The sequence below is a fragment of the Pteropus vampyrus genome, unplaced genomic scaffold, assembly GCF_000151845.1.
Source record: "Pteropus vampyrus isolate Shadow unplaced genomic scaffold, Pvam_2.0 Scaffold200, whole genome shotgun sequence".
Lineage (NCBI taxonomy): Eukaryota > Metazoa > Chordata > Mammalia > Chiroptera > Pteropodidae > Pteropus > Pteropus vampyrus.
Genome location: NW_011888981.1, coordinates 2,601,940 through 2,622,790, shown reverse-complemented (window position 1 = coordinate 2,622,790; position 20,851 = coordinate 2,601,940). Strand labels below are relative to the sequence as shown.

Below are 20,851 nucleotides of genomic sequence, written 5' to 3'. Positions count from 1 at the left end.
GAATAAATTAATATGTCTGCTTTAAAAAATTTAAATCCCAATAAATAAAAAGTATTCCCAAAGCAGGTTTAGTACCGTTTAATAACATCATGTATGAATCTGCTCTGTCACCCACTGTCTTCTGTCAGAGGTTGTTTATGATGGCATGGACACCTATCTTGTTTTGAATCATCTTTTTTTGCTATGTTTCTGTAGATTGGTGTAGATTTCAGTTTGTTTTAATGCTGAAGATGTAATTGATGAAACAATGCTAATGACCAAGGGATGTGTTTGAATAACAACATGTGATAGGCGTAAACTTTAAACCTTACCTAATGATGTGAAGAAAGTTCCCAATCAGTAAGGCATTTTTCAATGGAAATATGTTTAAGAGTCTCTTCCCCCAGCAAAATTAGTGATGCTATACAGACAGTATGGAAATTCCATGTTAATCATGTCTTTAGGAATGTGGCAGCATGCATTTGAGATTCAGAGCACACTCCGGTTTCACGTTTTGACTTACACATGCCAAATTGTGAATTTCTGTGGAATCTCGGACCCATGAAAGAAACCCAACTTAAATATAGTCTGGCTTTCAGCTGAGTTACTAGCAGCATAGTTTAGAAATGCCTCAATAAGTACAACCCAAATTGAATGCATATGTTTCTCTAGTTCCAGATATTCATGTTGTTCTTTCTTAGCGGTTTCCTGGAAAAAAGTCTGGGAATTCGTTTTCAGTTCCTGTCATCAAACTCTTTATATAATTATTTGTTAATCAGTGACTTCTCTTGAAGCCAGAACTTTATGCACATTGTACCCTGTGAGACGTTGCAAAGCAGACAGCTTTTAAAGGGACACATTGAGGCACAGGACAGCCTCTAGAGCTTCGCAAAGTGAATATGGACCTTGGGCTTGATTGCTAGACCGGTAGGACTTTGTGGCTCCCTTTTGCCCAGATAGAAGTAACTCTAGGCAACAGGTTGGAAAGAAAGAATGGAACCAAAGGCTAAGAGAAGGTCAGAGTTCAAAAGAGATTACCAATCTAAGGTATTGTCAATAGAGAGCAAAAATGAAAGATATCAGAGATTTTTGCAAAAGCAGTGAATTTTTCAGTGTTAAATCATTTTGAGAAATAGTTAAGTAGAAAATGATTTATTTCTCTTCCTTGAAATATTTTAAAATTAGTGACAAGAACAAGAATGGAAGGATTTTTAAGAAAATGAGTAATTCCTGCTTGGCTTATTATTTTGATTTAGCAATGAATAGGCCAGCTAGTCTGAATTATATGGCAGCTGGAAGGATAAAGAGTTCAGGATTAATACAGAGAGATGGATAAATCAATGATATTGCCAGAATTCCTGTTGCACAATGAGATCAACAGTGTAAAAAGAACAGCCCCAGGAGATCCTGGGTACTGGGAAAGGGATGACTTTCTTGTGGAAGAGAACTGCCGTATTGGTGGCTTTGAATGTTCTAGAAATCACTAGGAAAGGCTCATAGCTCTGTAGTTATTCATGCTGGTTCATGCCTTCTCTATTATATGGTGAGCTTCATAATGGTAAGAGCCCCATCCTATTCGGCATTCCCATAGGAAGCATTCATAAACGTTTTTAACTGAGTTAAAGATGGGTTTCTAAGAGGGTGTATCGAGGACCTTTTTAGTAAGAGAGAATGGATGGTCTAAGAGACTTCAGGAAGGTAGGAAAATGGCCTTAGTAGGACTGCTCACCTATATGGTGCTGAGGACCTGTGATAGTTTTATGACCACATTTAACTAAGAGAACCTTAGCCAGTCACTGTTCAGTTAGTAGAATATGAACATAACTATGAAATTTTGTGGACAAACATTTATAATACACAGTTAATGTGCTGTATTAGAAGCTGGAAACTCAGAGTTAAAATATGCGCTTCTCAAGGTGAAATCAATATAGTAAGGGACTTAGAAGAGTAGAAAGAATTAAAACACAGTGTAAAACAAACAGTTGCATGTGTTAGCACCGGTGTGAACAAATGAGCCATTCTCCAGGATTGTTTATGTTGTCAGGTTGGGTGCTCTTAGCCAGTACACTTGGGACTGCCTTGAAGGATCACCAAACTTACACCAAAACCTTCATGCTTTATCAGTGTTCAGGGGCGCATTTTGACTCTGGCCACGGGGAGCATAGTCACTCTTCCCTGAGAACAAGCAGCGTGTAAGATGGTCAGCACAGTGTAACCTCAGCATGGTTTGCTCACGAGTTGGGACAATAGCAGCTACCACTTTTCGATCCTTAGTGTGTTAGGTACCGTGCTAAGCATTTGACCCGCATTCACCTATTTTATCACTAAGCTATGCAAACAATAGGAATTTTTAGACTTCTCTGGTCTGTGAGTCCTTTCTCTTGTATTTTTTAAATCCATTTTCAATGAAATATAGATTGGAGTCTGTTTCATTAATATAGTCAGCAGACATTTGTGAAATGTAGTTTATGAACCAAACACTGTAAATGAGATGAGCCTATCCTTGCTCTTCAGAAGTTCACACCCTAGGGAACAGTAGGCATGGATGTGACAGGGTATATGGGCCACAACAGAGTTGTGTACATGGCAGTCAGAGAGGATAGGAGGACATAGTTTTCTCACTGAGGATGAATATTTCTCAGAGGGGTTGTTGATCCCATTAGACTGTTCCTCAAGCTTCTACTCTGTCTAAAATAAGGATAGCTTTGGGTTGAACCTATGTAATTGCTTTTTTTGGTAGGTCGAAATGGTTGAACTTTTTGAATCATATGAAATGGCTATTTCATATGATTCAACCTAGTTTCTCTCTCATGGAAGTCCAGCTTGTCTTATGGTTGGTCTGGAATATGTACAGATGGTGTAGTACAGATGGTGCCGCGAAATATGTGTCTGACAATTTTGTAATAGATTTTTTTACTGTACATTTGATATCATAGAAAAACAAAACATTTTTTTTCAAGTATATGGAAATCTCTTTTCAATTCCAGATATAAATGAATGTGAGCAGCCTGGACTCTGTGGTCCTCATGGAGAGTGTCTAAACACAGATGGTTCTTTTCACTGTGTCTGTGAACAGGGTTTCACAATCTCTGCAGATGGCCGTACGTGTCAAGGTAAGATAAACCATAAGAGATCATGTTGTTATTACGTGATAAGCAGAGAGGAGATTGCTTTCTATTTAAACAGGTGAAGACTCTAAGACACTAAGAGATACTCACAACTTAAGGTCTCCAAGCGTATATGCATCAAGGTGACTCCAACCAGAATCATAGTTCAGAGATGCTGAGATTTATATATAGGATAACTTGAGGTTATGATGGTGAAAATACTCACCATCTGGTACTGAATTAATGAGTCAAAATGCACAGGAGGTGATGATTTAGGTGCATATGGGAGACCTAAAGGAAAACTGTGGCAACCTCCTGGGTGTAACTTGAGACGGCGACTGTTTTGATTATGCTTCATCTAGATCATCTCCATCATTCTGTTTATAAAAATAATGTCTTGCCTGATTTCTCTGCACCATTGTCAGCAGAGATTTTCAGAGTTACTCCTCTAATATCCTTAGCTTGAAGCCAGTATATTTTCTTACCTGTCAGTATTTATTATTCCCTAAAGCTAATTAAGTTAAGATAACACTGTTGGCTTCCTGTTTGCAACCTCTGTATGTCTGCAGGGTTACAGCACTGGTTATATTCATAAGATTTATGTTCTTGATGACATTATAGTTTGATAAATTGAGGAATAGTTCATCTGAACCTTTTTAAAAGTAAACTGAGAAAATATCCAGGATCATAATTTCAATCCATCTCTTTGAGAATGTAGGTTATCAAAACCCATTCAGCAACTTTGGGACACATTGAAAGTCCTAAACTCTGAGGAGGCAGGAAAAACAGCTATCTATGTTTTAAAGAAAGAAATTCTGATGGTTCTGTTCTGGGCCTATGGTAGTACCCAATTTTTTGCTCTGAAAAATAGTGCAACAGGAAGTATCTGCTCTCCTTGCTCATACCACTGTGGAACCAGGCCGGGAAACAGCGACCAGGTTCATCTGAAACTAATTATCATATTGGGAAGAATAAACTGATCTTATAAAAAGCAGGAGATTGTTGAAATTACTCTCCTGCTGAGCAGACAAAACATTGATGCCAGATTTGGCTTCAAGTGTAAAAGAGATAGTGCAGGGTGTGGTTTGAGCAAGCAGCTTTTGGAGGAGTTTGGAAGCGATCAAAAGTTGGGAAATGGAGAAAAACATCATAAAAAGGTGGCCATGAGAGATTTACAAGGACTCCATGTTTCCGTGGTTCGAGTTTTATGTTAATTTTTTGCTTAGAGCTCTGAGACCGGGGCTCTTAAGAAAGACACTGTATGAATACGTACATTCTTCTGGAGAGGTCACAGCGTCTGAGTCACTGATGGAACCAATTCGCAGAATGCACATTTTTCTGCATTCCAGAAAGATGCAGGTTTGCCTCTTCAGTTAGCTCTAAGTCATGGCTGGTAAGGGCTTCCTTCCCTGAAAAATGTTCCCAATTATAACTGCCAGTAGTAGTGCCATGCAAAAACCATGTTCAGAAAGAATAAGTCACCATATAATACAGAAGTTCCCTTGTCAAAACTGGTTTTCCAGAAGAATCTACTCATATAAATATATTTTTTTCTTTTGCACTTATGAATTTTTTTTAATTCTATATCTTTTTAAATACTGATTTCTGTAACCTGAGAGTTATAGAATCACTTTAATTTAGTTGCAGTTCTAATTTTGTTAGGAATTTACTTGGCAAAGACTTGAATTTAAAAATGAGTTTTTAGAAAACTACTGTGCTTTGTGAATTACTCTACCTTGGTATACTCTATGTGACGCTTGGTCCATTTTTATTTGCTCCAGAAACTGAACAATTTTACAAATAATAAAATAGATAATTTAGGATATTATGCTGATATATGGCAGTCTAACTAGAAATCTTTCTAATTATTATTCCCTTTCTAGAATAAGCTCTGCAAGGCTTTCATTTATTATGGGCTTAATCCAGGATATTAAACTGATCCAAATTTCCTTTTGTTGGACCGAAACTTGTGGCAGTAGCATTATGTCCTGATTCTACCCCTGGCTGCGGTATAGGGTGAAGCCAGCCCATGTGATTGACATTTAGCTCTGGAGCTTATGTGCATAGTACAGTAGGTCCTTGAATAACTTTATTTTGTTCAGTGTCATTTTGTTACATCGTTGACGCCATAGGAACTCAACTCTTGGTTATATCAATCAACATACAGTGACATTGGTTTCGTTATATGTCCTTTCACTTTGAGTCAGTAGAATGTATCGTCAGTGTTAAGTGAGGACTTACTGTACTTGAATTAACATTGAGAAAGTGACTGGTGCTCTTACTTAGGCTTCTGAACTTCCGGTTAAAGCAGTTGAAGCCATGTTGGCTCTAGGGCTGGTGCACCCTGCTCTAAGCAGAGCTAAATGAATCCCACCCAGCGGAGGGAAGGAGGGCCCTTCCCTGATTTCCTCTGGCTTGGAGAGTTGTCAGCATCTGGCCACAGTTATTGAACCACAACGAAGAGGCAGTCTGTCAGTATAAACTATCTCAAGTATCAAGTAGCATGGCAGGTTCTATAGAAATAAAAACAGCAGCACTGGCTCCATTCTTCTCTGTGTTGTGCTCTGGGACACGTACCTGGAGGAGGGAATAGAAACACCTTGCTTCTCTCACATGAGATAAGGAACAGCTGTGTTATTTGAAGTTCAACTAGAGTGGGGTGGGAACTTAGTGGGGGTGAGCAGCTATTTTATTCGCTTTTTCATTTACTCAGCAAATACGTAGAGTACCATTTTGTGCTCCTCACCGCGAGGAAAAAACACACACAGTTCTTGTCCACATGGAGCCTGTGTTCCAGGAGGGGAATTGGGGATAAATATTACATTGTACCTATAGAAAATGGTTTTTGTATTTAAATAATGTAACATAGTTATACTTTATGGATATAAATAAATGCCATGTATAATGTTTTTCTCTTCAAGTCCCACACCTGGACATCAGAACAGGATCCTTTTGGCTGACTTCCTCTTTTGTATGCTCTTTCCTTTCTTCTTATAACTGTGGTTCACTTCTTCCTGCCACCTTCTTTGAGTCCTCTGGCCAGAGCCTCTATGTTGTGTGAGAAAGCAAAGGACACTTTCAACTTCTCTTACTCAGCTCACTATTTTATATCCAAATTTGTCATACCTATTTGTTAAAAAAAAAAAAAAAAATTACAGTTCTTTTGTTCTTTTATTTCGTCTCATTTTATTTTGGCATTTTAATTCATATGAAAAGGATTTATCCTCCCTTTTATAAGGTGATTCAGGATCTGATTTCTTCATCATCAACAAGAATGTGTGTGAGTAGGAGAAGTATAGGGAAACTTGTGACGGTTGGATTTCTAGGTGTCACCACATCTGTCCCCTGACCCCCATGGAGAAATGCCCGCTGGTCTCTGACGATGTGTCACTCCCTTCAGGTGCCTCTTTGCACGCTGCTCTCAGCCAGGGCCAGCTGTACTCTCCCAGTGGGGCGTCTAGGCTGAGTGAGAGCTTGCATGACAAGTGGAATTGGGGACATCAGACATCTCTAGACCTCAGTGCGCTTTCCAGCCTGTTCACACAACAGAATGGCCACACTGGTCCAGCAGGGACCTCAGAGGAGCCCAGCAACACAGAGGGAGCACTATTGGCTTACAGAACCTGGTTATTAATGGCTAATTAGGATTCCAAACCATGACCAAAATCACTCCTTAAAGCCCCGTCTTTTAGAAAGCATCTTCATTCATTCATTCATTCATTTGACAAGTATTAAGTTTATATACTGTCTGCCAGCCACTTTTCTACATACTGGGACTGTGTCAGTGAACAACAAAAATATGATCCCACTTTCTCAAAGGCAATAAACTAATAAGTAAACTACGTAATAGTCTAGAAAGTGATAAACCCTATATAAAAAAAAAAAATAGAGCAGAGTGAGGGGGATCTGAGGGCTGGAGCAAGGAATGGGAAGCTGTTATGATCCTAGCGGGGGCGGTCGGAACTGGCCATTCCGCTTCTCTAATGCAGGGTTATGAAAGAAACACCACAGTTTTGTGTCTGAGTAACAAATGAAGCCATCTTAAGTGCCTTTCTTTTTCAAACTGGTCATCCACTGGCTAAGTGATAATAACCTGTCAACAAATAGACAAGAAGACATAGATTGTCTGCTAAGGGCCTTTTTCCTATGGCCAACATGAATTCTGTTGTCTAGACGGGATAAAATTTCAGAGTACAGCAGGAAGAGCAAACCCTAATGTAAACTACGGACGGATGATAATGACATGTCAGTGTAGGTTCATCAGTTATAACAAATGCACCACGGTTGCTTTGCTTCCGGAATGTTGAGAGTGAGGGAAGCTGGGGGGGAGGGGCGGGGGTTCAGGGGACAAGGTTGGGGGAGCAGAATAGAGAACTTTCTGTGAAATTTTACTGTGAATCTAAAACTGCTCTTTAAAAAAATCTGTTTTTACAAATCAGACATTTAGGAACTACCTGTTTTTCATCAGAAAGGAAAAATCCTAACCTTTCATTTTCATTCTATATTCTACTCCTCTATTTCCTCCCCTGAATGTTGTTTATTTCTGACTTTTCACAATAATACCCCAGATGGAGTACGTGATCAAAAGCTTCTGTTCTCATTTTCAAAACCATTCTGATATTGATTTAAAAACTGAGAATTCCAAGATTGGAAAGAGACTTCTTGTAACATCGTGCCTGAACTTGGCATCCTGAAATATTCCAGAAATCAAGTCCTGTTTGTTAAACAGCTATAGAGACTCTAATTCCGTAACCTTCTCAGATGGCTACGATAAAGCACTTCTTGTTAACTCATTCATTTGAGAAGGAAAACATAACAAATGCATGTGGTCAGAATGGCTAGCTTCTTGAAATTTACTGAGAACAGTGATATCTGAAAGAAGTTACATCCAAACCCTTAGGCCAATTTTGTGTTCATTGGAAACTAGAAAACACAGTAAAGGCAACTTTTGCCAAATCAAAGAAATAAAAATGAATTAGGAGCAAGTGTGGTTTTGTTTTCAGACTTTCAGGTACATTTTCTACAAACAGTGTAGAAAGTATAAAACCATTGTTGACAGTGCTCCAAGGCAATTGGCGGTTTTGTGGCGTGGGGATAGAACTTTGTATCTAAAATGATTTAAAATGATTTAGCCAAGTAGGACATCGAAGTACCCTGACACAACATTATGTTACATCTGGCTGCTTGGCCCAAAGATTTTTAAGATTTTTAGTAGTTTTGGGGGTTGGAAACTGAAAAATCCAGTAAGAGAATACAACCTGAGTGTTCTTTACTTTTCTAAGGAAAGGGAATTTAGGTTAACAATAGGATCCTTTCTTTTCCATGCGTAAAAAGAGAAAGGATCATACAACATTCCAGGTGAGGAAGGGCAGTGGCTTCCTGCTATAAAGGCTACTGTTCTTCAGACTCACTCCTGTGAATGTGCTTCTGCAGAAGTGAGTGAAAATGGATGTTGAAATCATTAGGGAGAGAGCTGAGGAAATTTTGCTGGAATAAGCTGCTTTTGGACCTGGAATACATATTTTCCGTGCATTGCTTGATTGTCTTCTGCATAGCAACATTTTTATACAGAAATTTATAATAGCAAAAATTTGTGAGCTCTTCCTAAGCCTTTTATCACTACTGACCTTTTAAAACCCCAGAGCTATGGAAAATCATCTGTTCATAGAAGGAGAAGTAAACATTTTCCTTGTAGCCAAAAAAATAGACGTGACACTTCCAGAAAGTGAAGCCTCTGAATAGGCAAGCCACCCCCCACACCTTCTCCTGTCACCCAGCTCATGTCTGGGGCACCTGGCTTTCTGAATCTGTTTTGGTGAGTCTTTTGATGTCATCAACAACCTGAATTCTTGATGAACGTTGTTATGAGTAGTATTTTTATTCTTTAGACCAAAATTGTAATGTCTAATATATTGATTCCAGAATCAGTTACTTGTTAGGCATCTAACTGATGTTATATGGTTTTCTTGGACTCCCAGTGTAAGTGGACCAGAGATACTTCCTATATCTGATTTCAAGACTTCATGAAAACAACAGCTAATAATAGCTAGCGTTCATTGAGTTCTTTTCATGAGCCAAACACAATGCTAAGTACATTGTACCTGTTTTCTCACTTAATCTTCACAGCAAACCCATAGGTAGGTTAAGTATTAATTGACATGCTTCAGCTGCAACGAACAGCTTAAAATAAGGAAATTTATATTACTAATAAAAGGCGCAGAGATTGTCACCTCTCATCTACTAAAGGTGTTTATGCAACTGTCATTTTTTCAGTGAACTCTTTTCTGATCACCCTTTCTCACATTCACTCAATCCCTAACACTTCCTGTACCCCCCCCCTTTTGTTTTTTTTTTTTAACCACTTTATTCTACATCTTTGTCTTATGTATTGTTTGTTGTTAGACCTCACTGCTAGATTCTAAGGCTGATGAGACAGGAATCTTGATCTGTTTTGTTCATAGATATATGTCATTGGGCATGATTAGAGCACATTAAATATTTGATGAATGCATGAAGGGATGAAGAAATGGTCTGTAACTCATCCTGGACTATCAGAAAACAGACATAAGATTACCCCAAATTGAGTGTGTTGTGCACTTTTTGAAGTCTTACCTATTTTTTGAAGACTTAATTCTCTAAAGCACACCTGTATGAATTCTTGGTTTAAGCAGTGGTTAAGAAGTTAGGCTGTGGAGTCCAAATTCATAGGCTTGAACTCTTTGTGCTTCTAAGGTATGTGAATTTGGGCACGTAACAAAATCACTTGCCTCAGTTCCCCATGTACACAATGAAGATAATAATAGTACCTACAGGGAGTTGTGAGAATTAAATCTGTTGATGTGTGTTGGCAAGTATCAACTTAGAATGAAACCTGGCCCATAGAATGTGCTCAATGAATGTGAATTAATGTTAGCGTTTTAGCAGTTCTTAACATTGGTACCCTCGTTATTGCCATATCTTCCTTTAATATTTGGGCACCTAAAAGTAGGGAACATTTAACATCTGTTTGTTTTTATTTGATTAGTGCTTACAAAATATACAACACATGGTCAGATTACCTAAGTATTTGTGAATTAAGTCATCTGGTAGTTCCAAGTCCACGTCTGGCTGTAAACGAATTACAGTATTCTGTCTACTTTTAAACCCAAAATTATTTTGTCATGTAGAGTGCAGTAACATAATCTGCTTTAATCCCTCACCCTTTGTTTTCCCTAGAAGTTTCACATGAATAACTTTCCCCATTCACCCTCTATTTCAAGTTTTAAAATGTTTTATGTATCAATTGCCAATAAGGTGATGGCTAACACTGGTACTTGTTTGCATTTAAGCATTAAAGTTGTTATTTCTAGAGCTACACTGTCTATTTCCTGTGGTTTCAAAACTGATCTTTCTTGGCCTCCTATTTGAATATAGAAAGGGAAAAAAAATTAGAATAGTGAAAAAAATGGAAATTTTTTTGGCTGATTTTATATTGCCTCTGGGGCCTGAGTGTCAGAAAGATGAATCTGGGATTTGATACGTTTGGCCTGTGCTAAGTAAGGGTTTTCTCCCAGTCCTCACTGGCAGCACCTCTTAGTGTAAGAAAGGCTATATGAAAAGAGAAAATGTACAGCATGACTCTAAAGTTCGAATAAGATGCTTACTTTTTAGAAAATCTCAGGTATAAAAATATAAAACTATTAATGCAAAGATATCCCAGTGGTTATAAATAAATATGTTAAGACAAAATAGTAGAGCATATAAAAAACTTACACAGCATGAACACAAAATGTATATTTCATACCTACTATCTTTTGTGGATCATGATTGTGGTAGGAGAATTATGCAATTAAAATTCATGCTAACCTTAACAAGCCCAATCCCATCAGATCTCGGAACCTAAGCAGGGTCAGGCCTGGCTAGTACTTGGATGGGAGACCACCTAGGAAGACCAGGTGCTGTAGGTATAAAAAATAAAAAAGGGATTGCAAGCTGACAAGGTCCTTGCAATCTGTGAGGTCAACCAAGGGTTGCCTCATCTAAATAAATTTTTTTGTAATTAAAATAAAATATAAAAAAAAAATTCAGGATATTTTCCATAAGTATTTAAAGAACTTTTTCTGAGTGGCATGGAGTTTATTAATAATGAAGAATTTATTCAAATACTCCACTTTTCATGATAGTCAATTAAATAATAGTAAATTAGGATGATTCTTTATCTTCAGGAGTAGAAAAATTTTTAAAGCTTCTCATTTCTTTAAAAAATTTAAAAACATTTCTGTAGCAAATTCAAATCTTTCTTATTTACTTTTCCAGTTCTTGTATAATATTCTGTCAGTTTATGCAGAAAAGAAAGAGGAAGAAAATGGCTTTTTAAATTCAGAAATACGCTTCGATTTTCTTTTTCTTGAAGAAAACATGGATGACATCGTGTCTTTACAGGTTTTACTTTCATGAAAAGAGAGTGTTTTGTTTCTCATTAAAAGTATACTACTTTTCAACTTAATTGAGAATTTTTCCTTTAGATGTCACAGATGTCACTTTCTGATTTTAATTTATAATATCGAGGTTTTATGATAATCGAACAAATGTCTGGCACACATGATGACTTCCTCTTGAAACACCACACTGTGTTCTTGTTCTTTGGGAAGATATGTGCCCAGTGCAAACTGCAGGTGTCCAAACCTGTGTAAGTGACACGGATGCCCTTTGCAGCCACAGGACCTGAGATTTGTGAGCTCCCTTACTCCGGAAAACTGAGGGCACGTTCCACATTTTTTTGGTCTTCGACTGCATGAGCTTGTTAATAACAGTTTGTAATATAAAAGCCAAAGTACTCTTCTTGGATTTTTTTTTAAAACCTTTCGTCTAAATTGATTTCATTAATGCGGGTATTCATCCTTGACCTTATTTTGGATGATAAACAGAGAATCTTCTTTTGTATACTTATTCTGCTTCCTTCAAAAGGGTAATGGAAATGAGAACTAAAGACGTAGTTTAATACTTGAAAAATTCTTAAGACTTTTTTTGGGTGTTCAAAAAAAAAGTACAAAATTTAAAAACTCAAATATATTTTTTACCCTCTCATAGAAGAACATACACTTGCTGTGTTTACTTTTAAACTCAGGGAAGGGCCTGTGGAGTGGGGAAAGAGATGGGAACTGGGAACCCACTTTCCATGATTCAGGTGGACTTGGGTGGGAGCCGAGCCAGCGAGGGCCTGGGCAGTTGGATTCATCCAGTCTCGTTGTCTCACCATTAAAGTTTAACATCAAATATGATCTCCCCTTCGAACATTAAACACCTATTTCCATTGTTCTACATATCTGTTTAAATATTCATAATTCCTAAACCCTAAACACATCCTAGAACATTAGGATTCCATTCCATTCCATTCTGAATATATAACAATGCAGTTATAATTCTAAAAATGATTTAAAAATTTATTTCATAATAACTCTCCATCATCTTTTACAAGATAAAAGAAAAAAGAAAAAAGATAACCTATGTAGGACAGAGAATTCAAATAATTCCCTCGACTTGTGATGAGTCTTATGGAAATGTAGTTAAATTTTAGCGAAAGATGTATTGTGTTACACATGGTCTCTTATTTTCAACTGTACTCCTATTTAAACAAAGAAACAAACAAACAAAAACCCCAGAAAATAGCTTGATTTCATTTTTTACTTGGAGGAAATTCAGTTTCAGAGTATTCGAATGACTTACAGTGGACAAATAGGGAGTGGTAATGAGAATTACTACTCAGAGTCCCTTAAAATGTTAGTCTAGTATATAATATACCTCTTACCAATGGGAAGGAGAGAGGGAGAGAGAAAATGAGCATTTGAACTGGTTAAGATTGTCTTCAACCAAAAAATATAGCAGTGTGGATTGACTTTTTTTTTTTTGGTAAACTTTTTAATTGGTCAAATGCATAAAGGAAAGTCCATAAATCATAGTGGGTACAGCTTGGTAAACTTTTACAGAATGAGCACACTTAGTAATGAGCCCCCTGAACCCTCCCTCAAGCTTCCTCCTGACAGTTACTCACGACCTCCCCAAAACCCATGGACGGCAATAACCACTATTTTGTCATCTTTACCTTGGCTTTGTTTTGCTTGTTTTTCAACATTATATCAGTAGAATCATATAATAGGTACTCATTCGTATATAGCTTCTTTCATTCAACATTGTGTTTGTAAAAAACAACAACAACAGTGTTTGTAAGCCTCATCTATGTTGTTATATGTGTACTTCATTTGCATTCCTGTGTAGTGTTTCATTGGAGGAATGTAATACAATTATTATATCCATTTTACTGTTGATGGACATTTGGATTACTTCCAATTTGGGGCTGTTGTGAATAAAGCTTTTATGAATATTCTTAAACTTGTCTTTTAGTTGATATAATCATTAAATTCTTTTGGATATTACCCAGAAGTGTAATTTCTAAATCATAGGCTATTTGTCTGTTTCATAGATACAGTCGGTTTTTTAGTACCAGTTTACACTGTCACTAGCTAAGTGTGAGAGTTCCAGTTCCATACTCTTGTTAACAATATGTATTGTCAGTCCTTTAAAAGGTAAGTCAGGCAGAGTAATGGTAGCTCATATTGGTGTCAGTTTGCACTTCCCTCATGAGCACTGATGTTTAACAGCTTTTTATACCCCTCTGGCATTTGATTATTGTTTCATTTCTCTAATTCTACATAACAAACCTCTTCAAAATGAGGTGCTCAATACAACAGTTGTCTTAATGATAACAGATGAATCCAAGTTCTTAATCTTAATACGGAGTCCAATGTTTAATTATTTCATTTGCGATCAGTACTTTACGTGTCCGTAATCTTTGCAAACCTGAAAGTCATTATGATACTCTTTTATATTGTCTTCTGAAAGCTTTATTTTTTTATATATATTTTACATTTGGAATCTATAATAACCATAAAATTGATTTTTGTGAATGGTGTGAAGTAGAGGTCAAGATTTACTTTTTTCTTAGATGGATGTCCAGTTGGGTTGGCACCAATTATTGAGAGGAGCATCTTTGAACCCCTGACTGAGATCAAGTGATAACTTTGTTGTGAACCATTCAGTCAAATGTACAGTTGACTCTTAAACAACTCAGGGTATGGAAATGGGATTAGAGGGGCAAAAGAAAAGTCCGGGTGTCTTACAGGATGTCCTTCAGGCCAAACGTACTGGTAGTTCAGGCTAGAAAAGTGGCAGTGTGATGGAGAGATGTGAATGATTCAAAAAATGTTTCGGGGGTAGAATCTTGTATTTAGTTAGAACATAGGAGTGGATTGGATTTTGGGCATGTAGAAGAAGGAATATTGAGGATAGATCCCTCCCCGGTCCTCAATTTAGCAAGTATTTGGTGGTACTATTTGCCAAAAGGTGAAAAATGAAGCAAATTTATTTTAAAGATCAAGAGTTTGATTTGGGTGTGTTAAATTACAGTTTTCTATGAAATATTCATGTAGGTATGTCAGGTAGGCAGTTGCATCAAATTAGATCTATTGCTTGGAAGAGAAGTCTAGGCTGGAGATATAAACTGGGAGTCAGCTGGTATAGATTGCATTCGAAGCCATTAGAATGGATGAGGCCACTAAGAGACATCACATAATGAGAAGAAAAGAGGGCCTAGGACTAAATACTGTGAAACTTCAACATCTAGGGGTCAAGTAAAAGAGAAAGATTGTGTGGGAGTTGCCAAAAGATTAAGAAGAAACCCAGAAGCATATAGAACTGTAGAACCCAGGGACAGAGGCCAGATAAAAAAAAAAAAAACAAAAACACTTTGAGAAGCCACGTGTAGGACATGTGGCAAGGGCCTTTACACTATTATTCTGCAGAGGTTTAAGGGGAAAATTATTTGATTGGATTATTTCAAATGGTAAATCATTCACTCATCATGGAAGATAGATTTGCAGTGTCAGTGAGTTGCTGGGAGCACCATACCCAGATAAAAGGGCATTGCACGAATTCAGGTGAGAGATGGTGAGCTCTGAATAAGGACGGAGAGGGAAGGAGTTATTGAAGATAGAACCAAGAGATAAAATCAGAAGAGCATGATAACTGAGTGTGGGAGGTAATCAAGGATGTCTCATGTTTTGGGATAAGATGACTAGGATGGTATTTGTGGTTTTAGAGGGATTTTCATTAGGGTGTCTTTAACTATGAATGGTGAATATACATTGTCCACATGATGATTAATTAAATCAGAGCAGACTCTTGGCTTCAATTCTCTAGAACTTCTAGCAGTTTTCAGAAATCAAATGGGAGGCTGCTCTGGGTGAATTTTTATAGAATAAATAAATCTTTTTTAAAGTAGGGAGTTTCAAGGCTGGAGAAAAAAAAGATCTCTTGTTGGCCAGTCTTGTTTTCTAGAATTTATGTGCTAGAAAGTTGGACATGAAATAACTTTCTTTCCTCTGTCATTTCTTGTTGCTTAACATAGTTGCGACAACTGATGGCCCTGAGTTTTTCCTACCCTGCTCTGTCAGACAGCAGCGTGGCAAACTCTGCACAAGGACCTCCTCGTCTTTCGCTGTTTTCTGGCTCATCCCTCTTTCCCCAGAACAAAGTTATTTTCCATAACACATAAGGCCCATATTCTTCAGCCTCGTCATGTTGCCAGACCTCTGGACTTTTTTTTAAAGGCTCTTTCCATATCCTATTGTATTGTCTGGACCATCTCCAAATCCAGTTTTTAATTTCCTATTGGCTAAATTTTATTTTATTTTTCTTTATGCCTCGCGCTCATCTTCCGTTTAATCCTGGCTTCCCTCCTATGCTATGAGAAAGACCTTAATCTCTTTTAGGCCAGCAGCCATGCCATTTTAAAATTTCTTTGGGCAGCTATACAGCTGGTTTAACATCGTTCAATCCCACTACTTGGCTGGGATTTACTGTCTCTTGGTCTGCTTCCTTTCCTTTCAGTAAGGAATATGAGGGCTGCATTTTTCCTGAAGCAGGAACCCTACATCCCTTCCAGTGTAAGCCCTTTTTCTTTGGCTCTATTTTCTTAAGATTCTGGCACCAAATATTTAACCAATTCCAGTTGGTCAGGAAGCCCTAGGCTGAAATAGTGGGTCATTTCCTTTTTATGAAGAGATCCAGAGAACAACAATATTAGACATGGTCCTGGGGCCTCCTATAGCTTACACTCCCTTGGTACCTGATGGACCTTTTCCCCAAGGGTCTGCTAGAGAAGTAGCATCTTCAGTATCTTGGATATTTAAAGTAATGATGATATTTGAGAACGAGGCCTTGTTTAAAGACAGGACGAGGGTGTTTGATTAAACTGAGAGTCAATAAGTGATAGGTCGAGGACTGTGCTTTCTGACTCCCACCTTGGCAGTGACCAAACTCCAGTATGCTCGTTGGACTCACAGTTTGGATAGTTCTATTCATCTTCTTGGACTGATCTTTTATAATCATCACCATGATAGGAGGCAAGGGGACATGATGGATGGAGCCGTAAATGTAGATTCAAAAGATCGTTCCTTCACTGGGCTCTGTCTCTTTGCCAGCTCTACCACTAACTGGTTGTGTAACCTTGAGGCACATTACCTCCCCTCTTGAGGCCTCAGTTTTCTCATTCTTAAAATGAAGGGATCGAACTGAATAATCTTCAAAGTGCCTTCATGTTGAGATGAAACACTTCATTCATCTAATAACGTTTGATGACAGGAAGGCGTTTCCTTCTGAAGCATAGAAGAACTGTGCAGATTTTTCTGCAAATGACCCCTTACCAAAGATGGTCTCTGTTCCTATCATCCCCCTCTCTAGAACACCCTGGCAGCAGAAGGAAGGCTCATGAGTGAGCTGCTTCCTCCAACAAGTAGATATGTCTTGCTTGGAATAAGGAAAAAGAAAGTCTATAAAAATAGCACATGTTAAGGAAGTGTGAAAAAGAAACACTTTTTTCTTAAGAAAAAAACTGAGGCGTATATCTGAGACAAAGAAAACCAAATCATTTAACTGAAAAAAAAAATGTGTAAAAATACCACTTTCTCCTCTTACACATACTTTTCTGTATATAGTACAGTAAATCTAATAGAATTATTGAGGTTTTGTTATGAATTTCGTTGTTGAGGTCTTTGGACACAGTTGTAAATTTTTGGTAAGTGAATAAGGTTTTTCTGACCCTAGCCCCTTTTAAAAAACCATGGCTCCTTTTCATGCTTTTGCTTTATTTCATAGTTCACTTTACTTAAACAAGAAGGCGACACCAAGTGTCTGGCCTTAAACCTTTATTTGAGAATTGAGGGTACCTGGTTGGAGTTCTGCACTTATATGGAGAATCCCCAATTACAGTCAGTAGGTTTTGAAAAACTTTTGGTCCATTGAGAAAATGTGCTAAGTAAAAAGCATATGGACAGGGAAAATTGACTTAACCAAATAGGTCAATGATTAAGATCCTTAAAGTGTGGGCTTGTCAGTTATTGACAAGATTGCTATTTTAAAAAGGAGCCACTGGCAGTTCCAGATGCCCAGGACTGTGCTTTATTTCTCTTTCTAACATTTATGTGATGCTGTTATAGGAGAATTCACGTCACCGATCCACTATCCTTGGTCTGTGTAATTCTTTATTGAATTAATTTCTATTGAAACAGTAATATTTATATCTGCCTTGTTCAGTAAAATATTAATAGCAAAAACTTGCATGAGAAATAAGCAGTTCTTACAGTAGTGTACCTAATTCACCTGGGTTGCCAACTGAGAGATACCTGGACAGTCGCTCCTTCATCACTCATTTGGTGGACAGTATGACTGGTGATAATATCATGCATGGCTCTTACAGATGCCTAAGCAGAACTGCCTTGGCAATGAAATAGACTCACCCTTCATTAAGTGAAAAGAAAACTGTGATATCTGGATCATTCAAAATTTAGTTTCAGATTCAAAATTCAACTTTAGCTAAAACAGGAAGGCTTTCGCTTGTCCATTTATGAAGCTAGCATCTCGGTAGGGCTTTTATTCTTACATAATTATAATTTTGACATTTAGCTTTATTTTTATAGAGTTAATAATAATTGTAGCAGTTCTTAAAAGTCTCTTTACAAACAGAACTAACAATGGAAAAACATTACAGAGAGTTCACATCATCAAAGAAATTCTTATGAAGTAATTTTTTAATATAGGTCATTAGTCAGAGAAGTGAAACAAATGTTGTCTTCTTGTTAAGCTATTATCTCACCCCATTGTTGAAAACGTGAAACTGCTGAGTGGTACAGTATATCATTTTCATAAAATATTAGTTGTTGAAGAGCTAGTCTCCAGCAGGCATTCCATGTTTTTTTCCTATTCATTCAAATCCAAAATATTGCTCATCTATACTTGCTTTGTTAATCACTGTTACAGTAAGTCTGAGACTGCAAGATTCCCAGCAATTCATTACCATCTCAGGACTTGTTTACCTTAAGGTTAGTTAGTCAGTTCCTGAGCTGGCAGTCACCAACAGGAAATCATCATCTGCTGTAACTGCTTGGTATTAATAAAAAGGAAACCAAGAGAATTTACTTCAAGAAACCAGACTGAAAAGCTACCAGGTTCCTAGCACGGCTTCTTTGCTATTCACCATCCCATTTAGGTAGAGAGAGAAGTTGCTGGTGAGGTTCAGTTGCAGGTTCCCCACCTTGAAGAATAGCCTTGACAAGCATAAAAATGGCACAGGATGCTCTGGAAGGAGAGAGGAGGGGCCCTGAAATCTGCCCTTGGAGTAGCTGGGGAAGGTGCCACACAGGAGGTCTAAGTTTCCCTTGACCTGATTGCTGAAAAGCCAGGCGGGGTTTCTGAGCAAAGCAGATAACGGGGAGGAAAAGGTGTGCACCAAGTCAGTGAGAAAGTAAACACCATAGGGTTCTGAGAGAGCTTTAGTATACTGAGAGGGCTGGAGCATTTATTGGGAAGGGGGGCGGCTGAGGACTATGTCCAGACTTGCAGCCAGGAGCCGAATGATGATGGGCACCCTGTGCTCTGCTAAGGAGAATGGTTGGTATCTCCTCGCCAAGAAGAGATACTGAACATTCTGAGCAAGGAAATGTCACTGACAGGTTTGCAGTTTGGTGGAGAAAGGATTAGAGCGAGGGAGGCAAGACTGGAGATAAAGAAACCAATTAGGAGTAGGAGGAGTATCACAGAGATAGATAAATAGGCATGTCGGGGGAGGTGTGGGCGGTGGGAGTGAGAGAAGGGTGACACTAAGATTTCTGGCTTGGGTGACTGGTTGGATTCTCTGCTGAAGGGAATGGAAGAGAAATGGAGGAATCGTGAGGAAGGGTGTGATAATAGGTTCATTTATTATGAACATGACCAATAGGTATCAGATAAATGGTTCTAAAGGACAGGCATCAGTAAAAAAGTGGTAATGGAAGCATTTCTGAGTTTCTTTCCAGCCCTTTGATCTTATTCAATGAATAACGTAATCTCTGACAAATGCCCCTTTAAGGAAATCTAAAATTAATGGTGGCCTGTGTTAAGTGATTTGATGACACTGTGCAGTTACTCTTTGCACAGTTGTGATCGGTAAATAAATTGTAATCCCAGCCTTATGTTGACTTTGAAAGTCTATCGGAACAGATTTATGGGGTGTCTTCTTTGCGTGTGATGCTGCAAGGAGATTCATTTTTTTTTTTTTTTTTGATGTGAAATAATTTTACTGAGTGAGTTTTTCATTCAAGTTGAAGAGATAAGATGTAGATAGAAAAGGTAAGAAGTTTTCTCACTAAGGTCGGGAAGTGCAGTTTAGTAGGAAGGCAGTAAATTTGGTTTCAGGCTTGATAAGTTTGACATTACAGCAGAAGATCAAATGGAAATGATTTAGAATATGCAAGACCCTGGCTGGAGAGGGAGATTTGGGGTTAATTCTAAGGACTGGTGTTTGCTGTCTGGAGAGTATGGAAAGGGTGGAGAGGCATGTAGCGAGGATGCAGCACATCCCAGGGAGGGCCTGAGCTCAGCATGTGCCGTCTTCAGGCTGTGAAAAGTGAGGGCCAGCCAAAGTGTTACAGGTAAAATGAGAATAATGACCTCTCGGGTCATGAAAAGAGAGAGTTCAAGGAGTGGGTGTTGACCAGGCTTAGAGGTCAAGAGTGACAGATACAGACTGGGAGGTGATCATGGGATTTAATGATGAGTCTTCCATTGATGGCTTTTCTCAGAGGGGTTTGGTGGGAGAAAAAGTTGAGAAGTCAGATGGAAGGTCATTAAGGACGGGGAGGACGAGGAACAGTAATAATAATAATAGAATGATAGTTGACATGTATTGAGTGTTTCCTGCATTACATGCCAAGCAGTGTTCTAAAAATAACATTTTATACATGTTATTTTGTTGTAATAATCACAGTAATTCTAGGAATGTACCAATGTTATTATTAATAATTGTATCATTACTCTTATTTTTCTTTTTTACTGAGCAGGTATATTAGGAAATAAAGGCAAAGGATGTAGAGAGTTTTTTTGAGCCATTTTGCCGTGACGAAAAGCATGGAAAAGCGTAGTAGTGACTTCATGGTCCAAAGCAAGCTTTTCCAAGAGCTTTTTAAACATTTTGAAGACAGTGAGGGAAGGAGCCTGGCGGGGAATAGTTGAAGGTGCTGGAGAAGGGTGAGCAGGAAGGGCTAGAGGGAGAAGACACTGGTAAGGATGGGAGAAAGGGCCCAGCCTCGAAAGAAAAAGGGACACGATTTCCCTTGAGTTGAGAACATTATGGAAGTTTTGACATAGACACTCATATTTTGCAGTTCAGAAGTGAGACAAGTCTCTGAACTTACACT

General features: G+C 38.1%; 1 protein-coding gene and 1 pseudogene across 17 annotated transcripts in view; both read left to right on the top strand.

Annotated features, from left to right (window-relative positions):
* LTBP1 (latent transforming growth factor beta binding protein 1) overlaps positions 1 to 20,851 on the top strand; it is a 359,100-nt gene that overhangs the window by 288,506 nt on the left and 49,743 nt on the right. For all 17 annotated transcript variants that reach the window (XM_023537808.1, XM_023537810.1, XM_023537807.1 and 14 more), the window contains one exon: positions 2,967 to 3,092. In XM_023537808.1, the coding sequence (XP_023393576.1) occupies positions 2,967 to 3,092 (126 nt within the window). The remainder of the gene's footprint in view (positions 1 to 2,966; positions 3,093 to 20,851) is intronic.
* Positions 10,914 to 11,032, top strand: LOC111746767 (annotated as a pseudogene).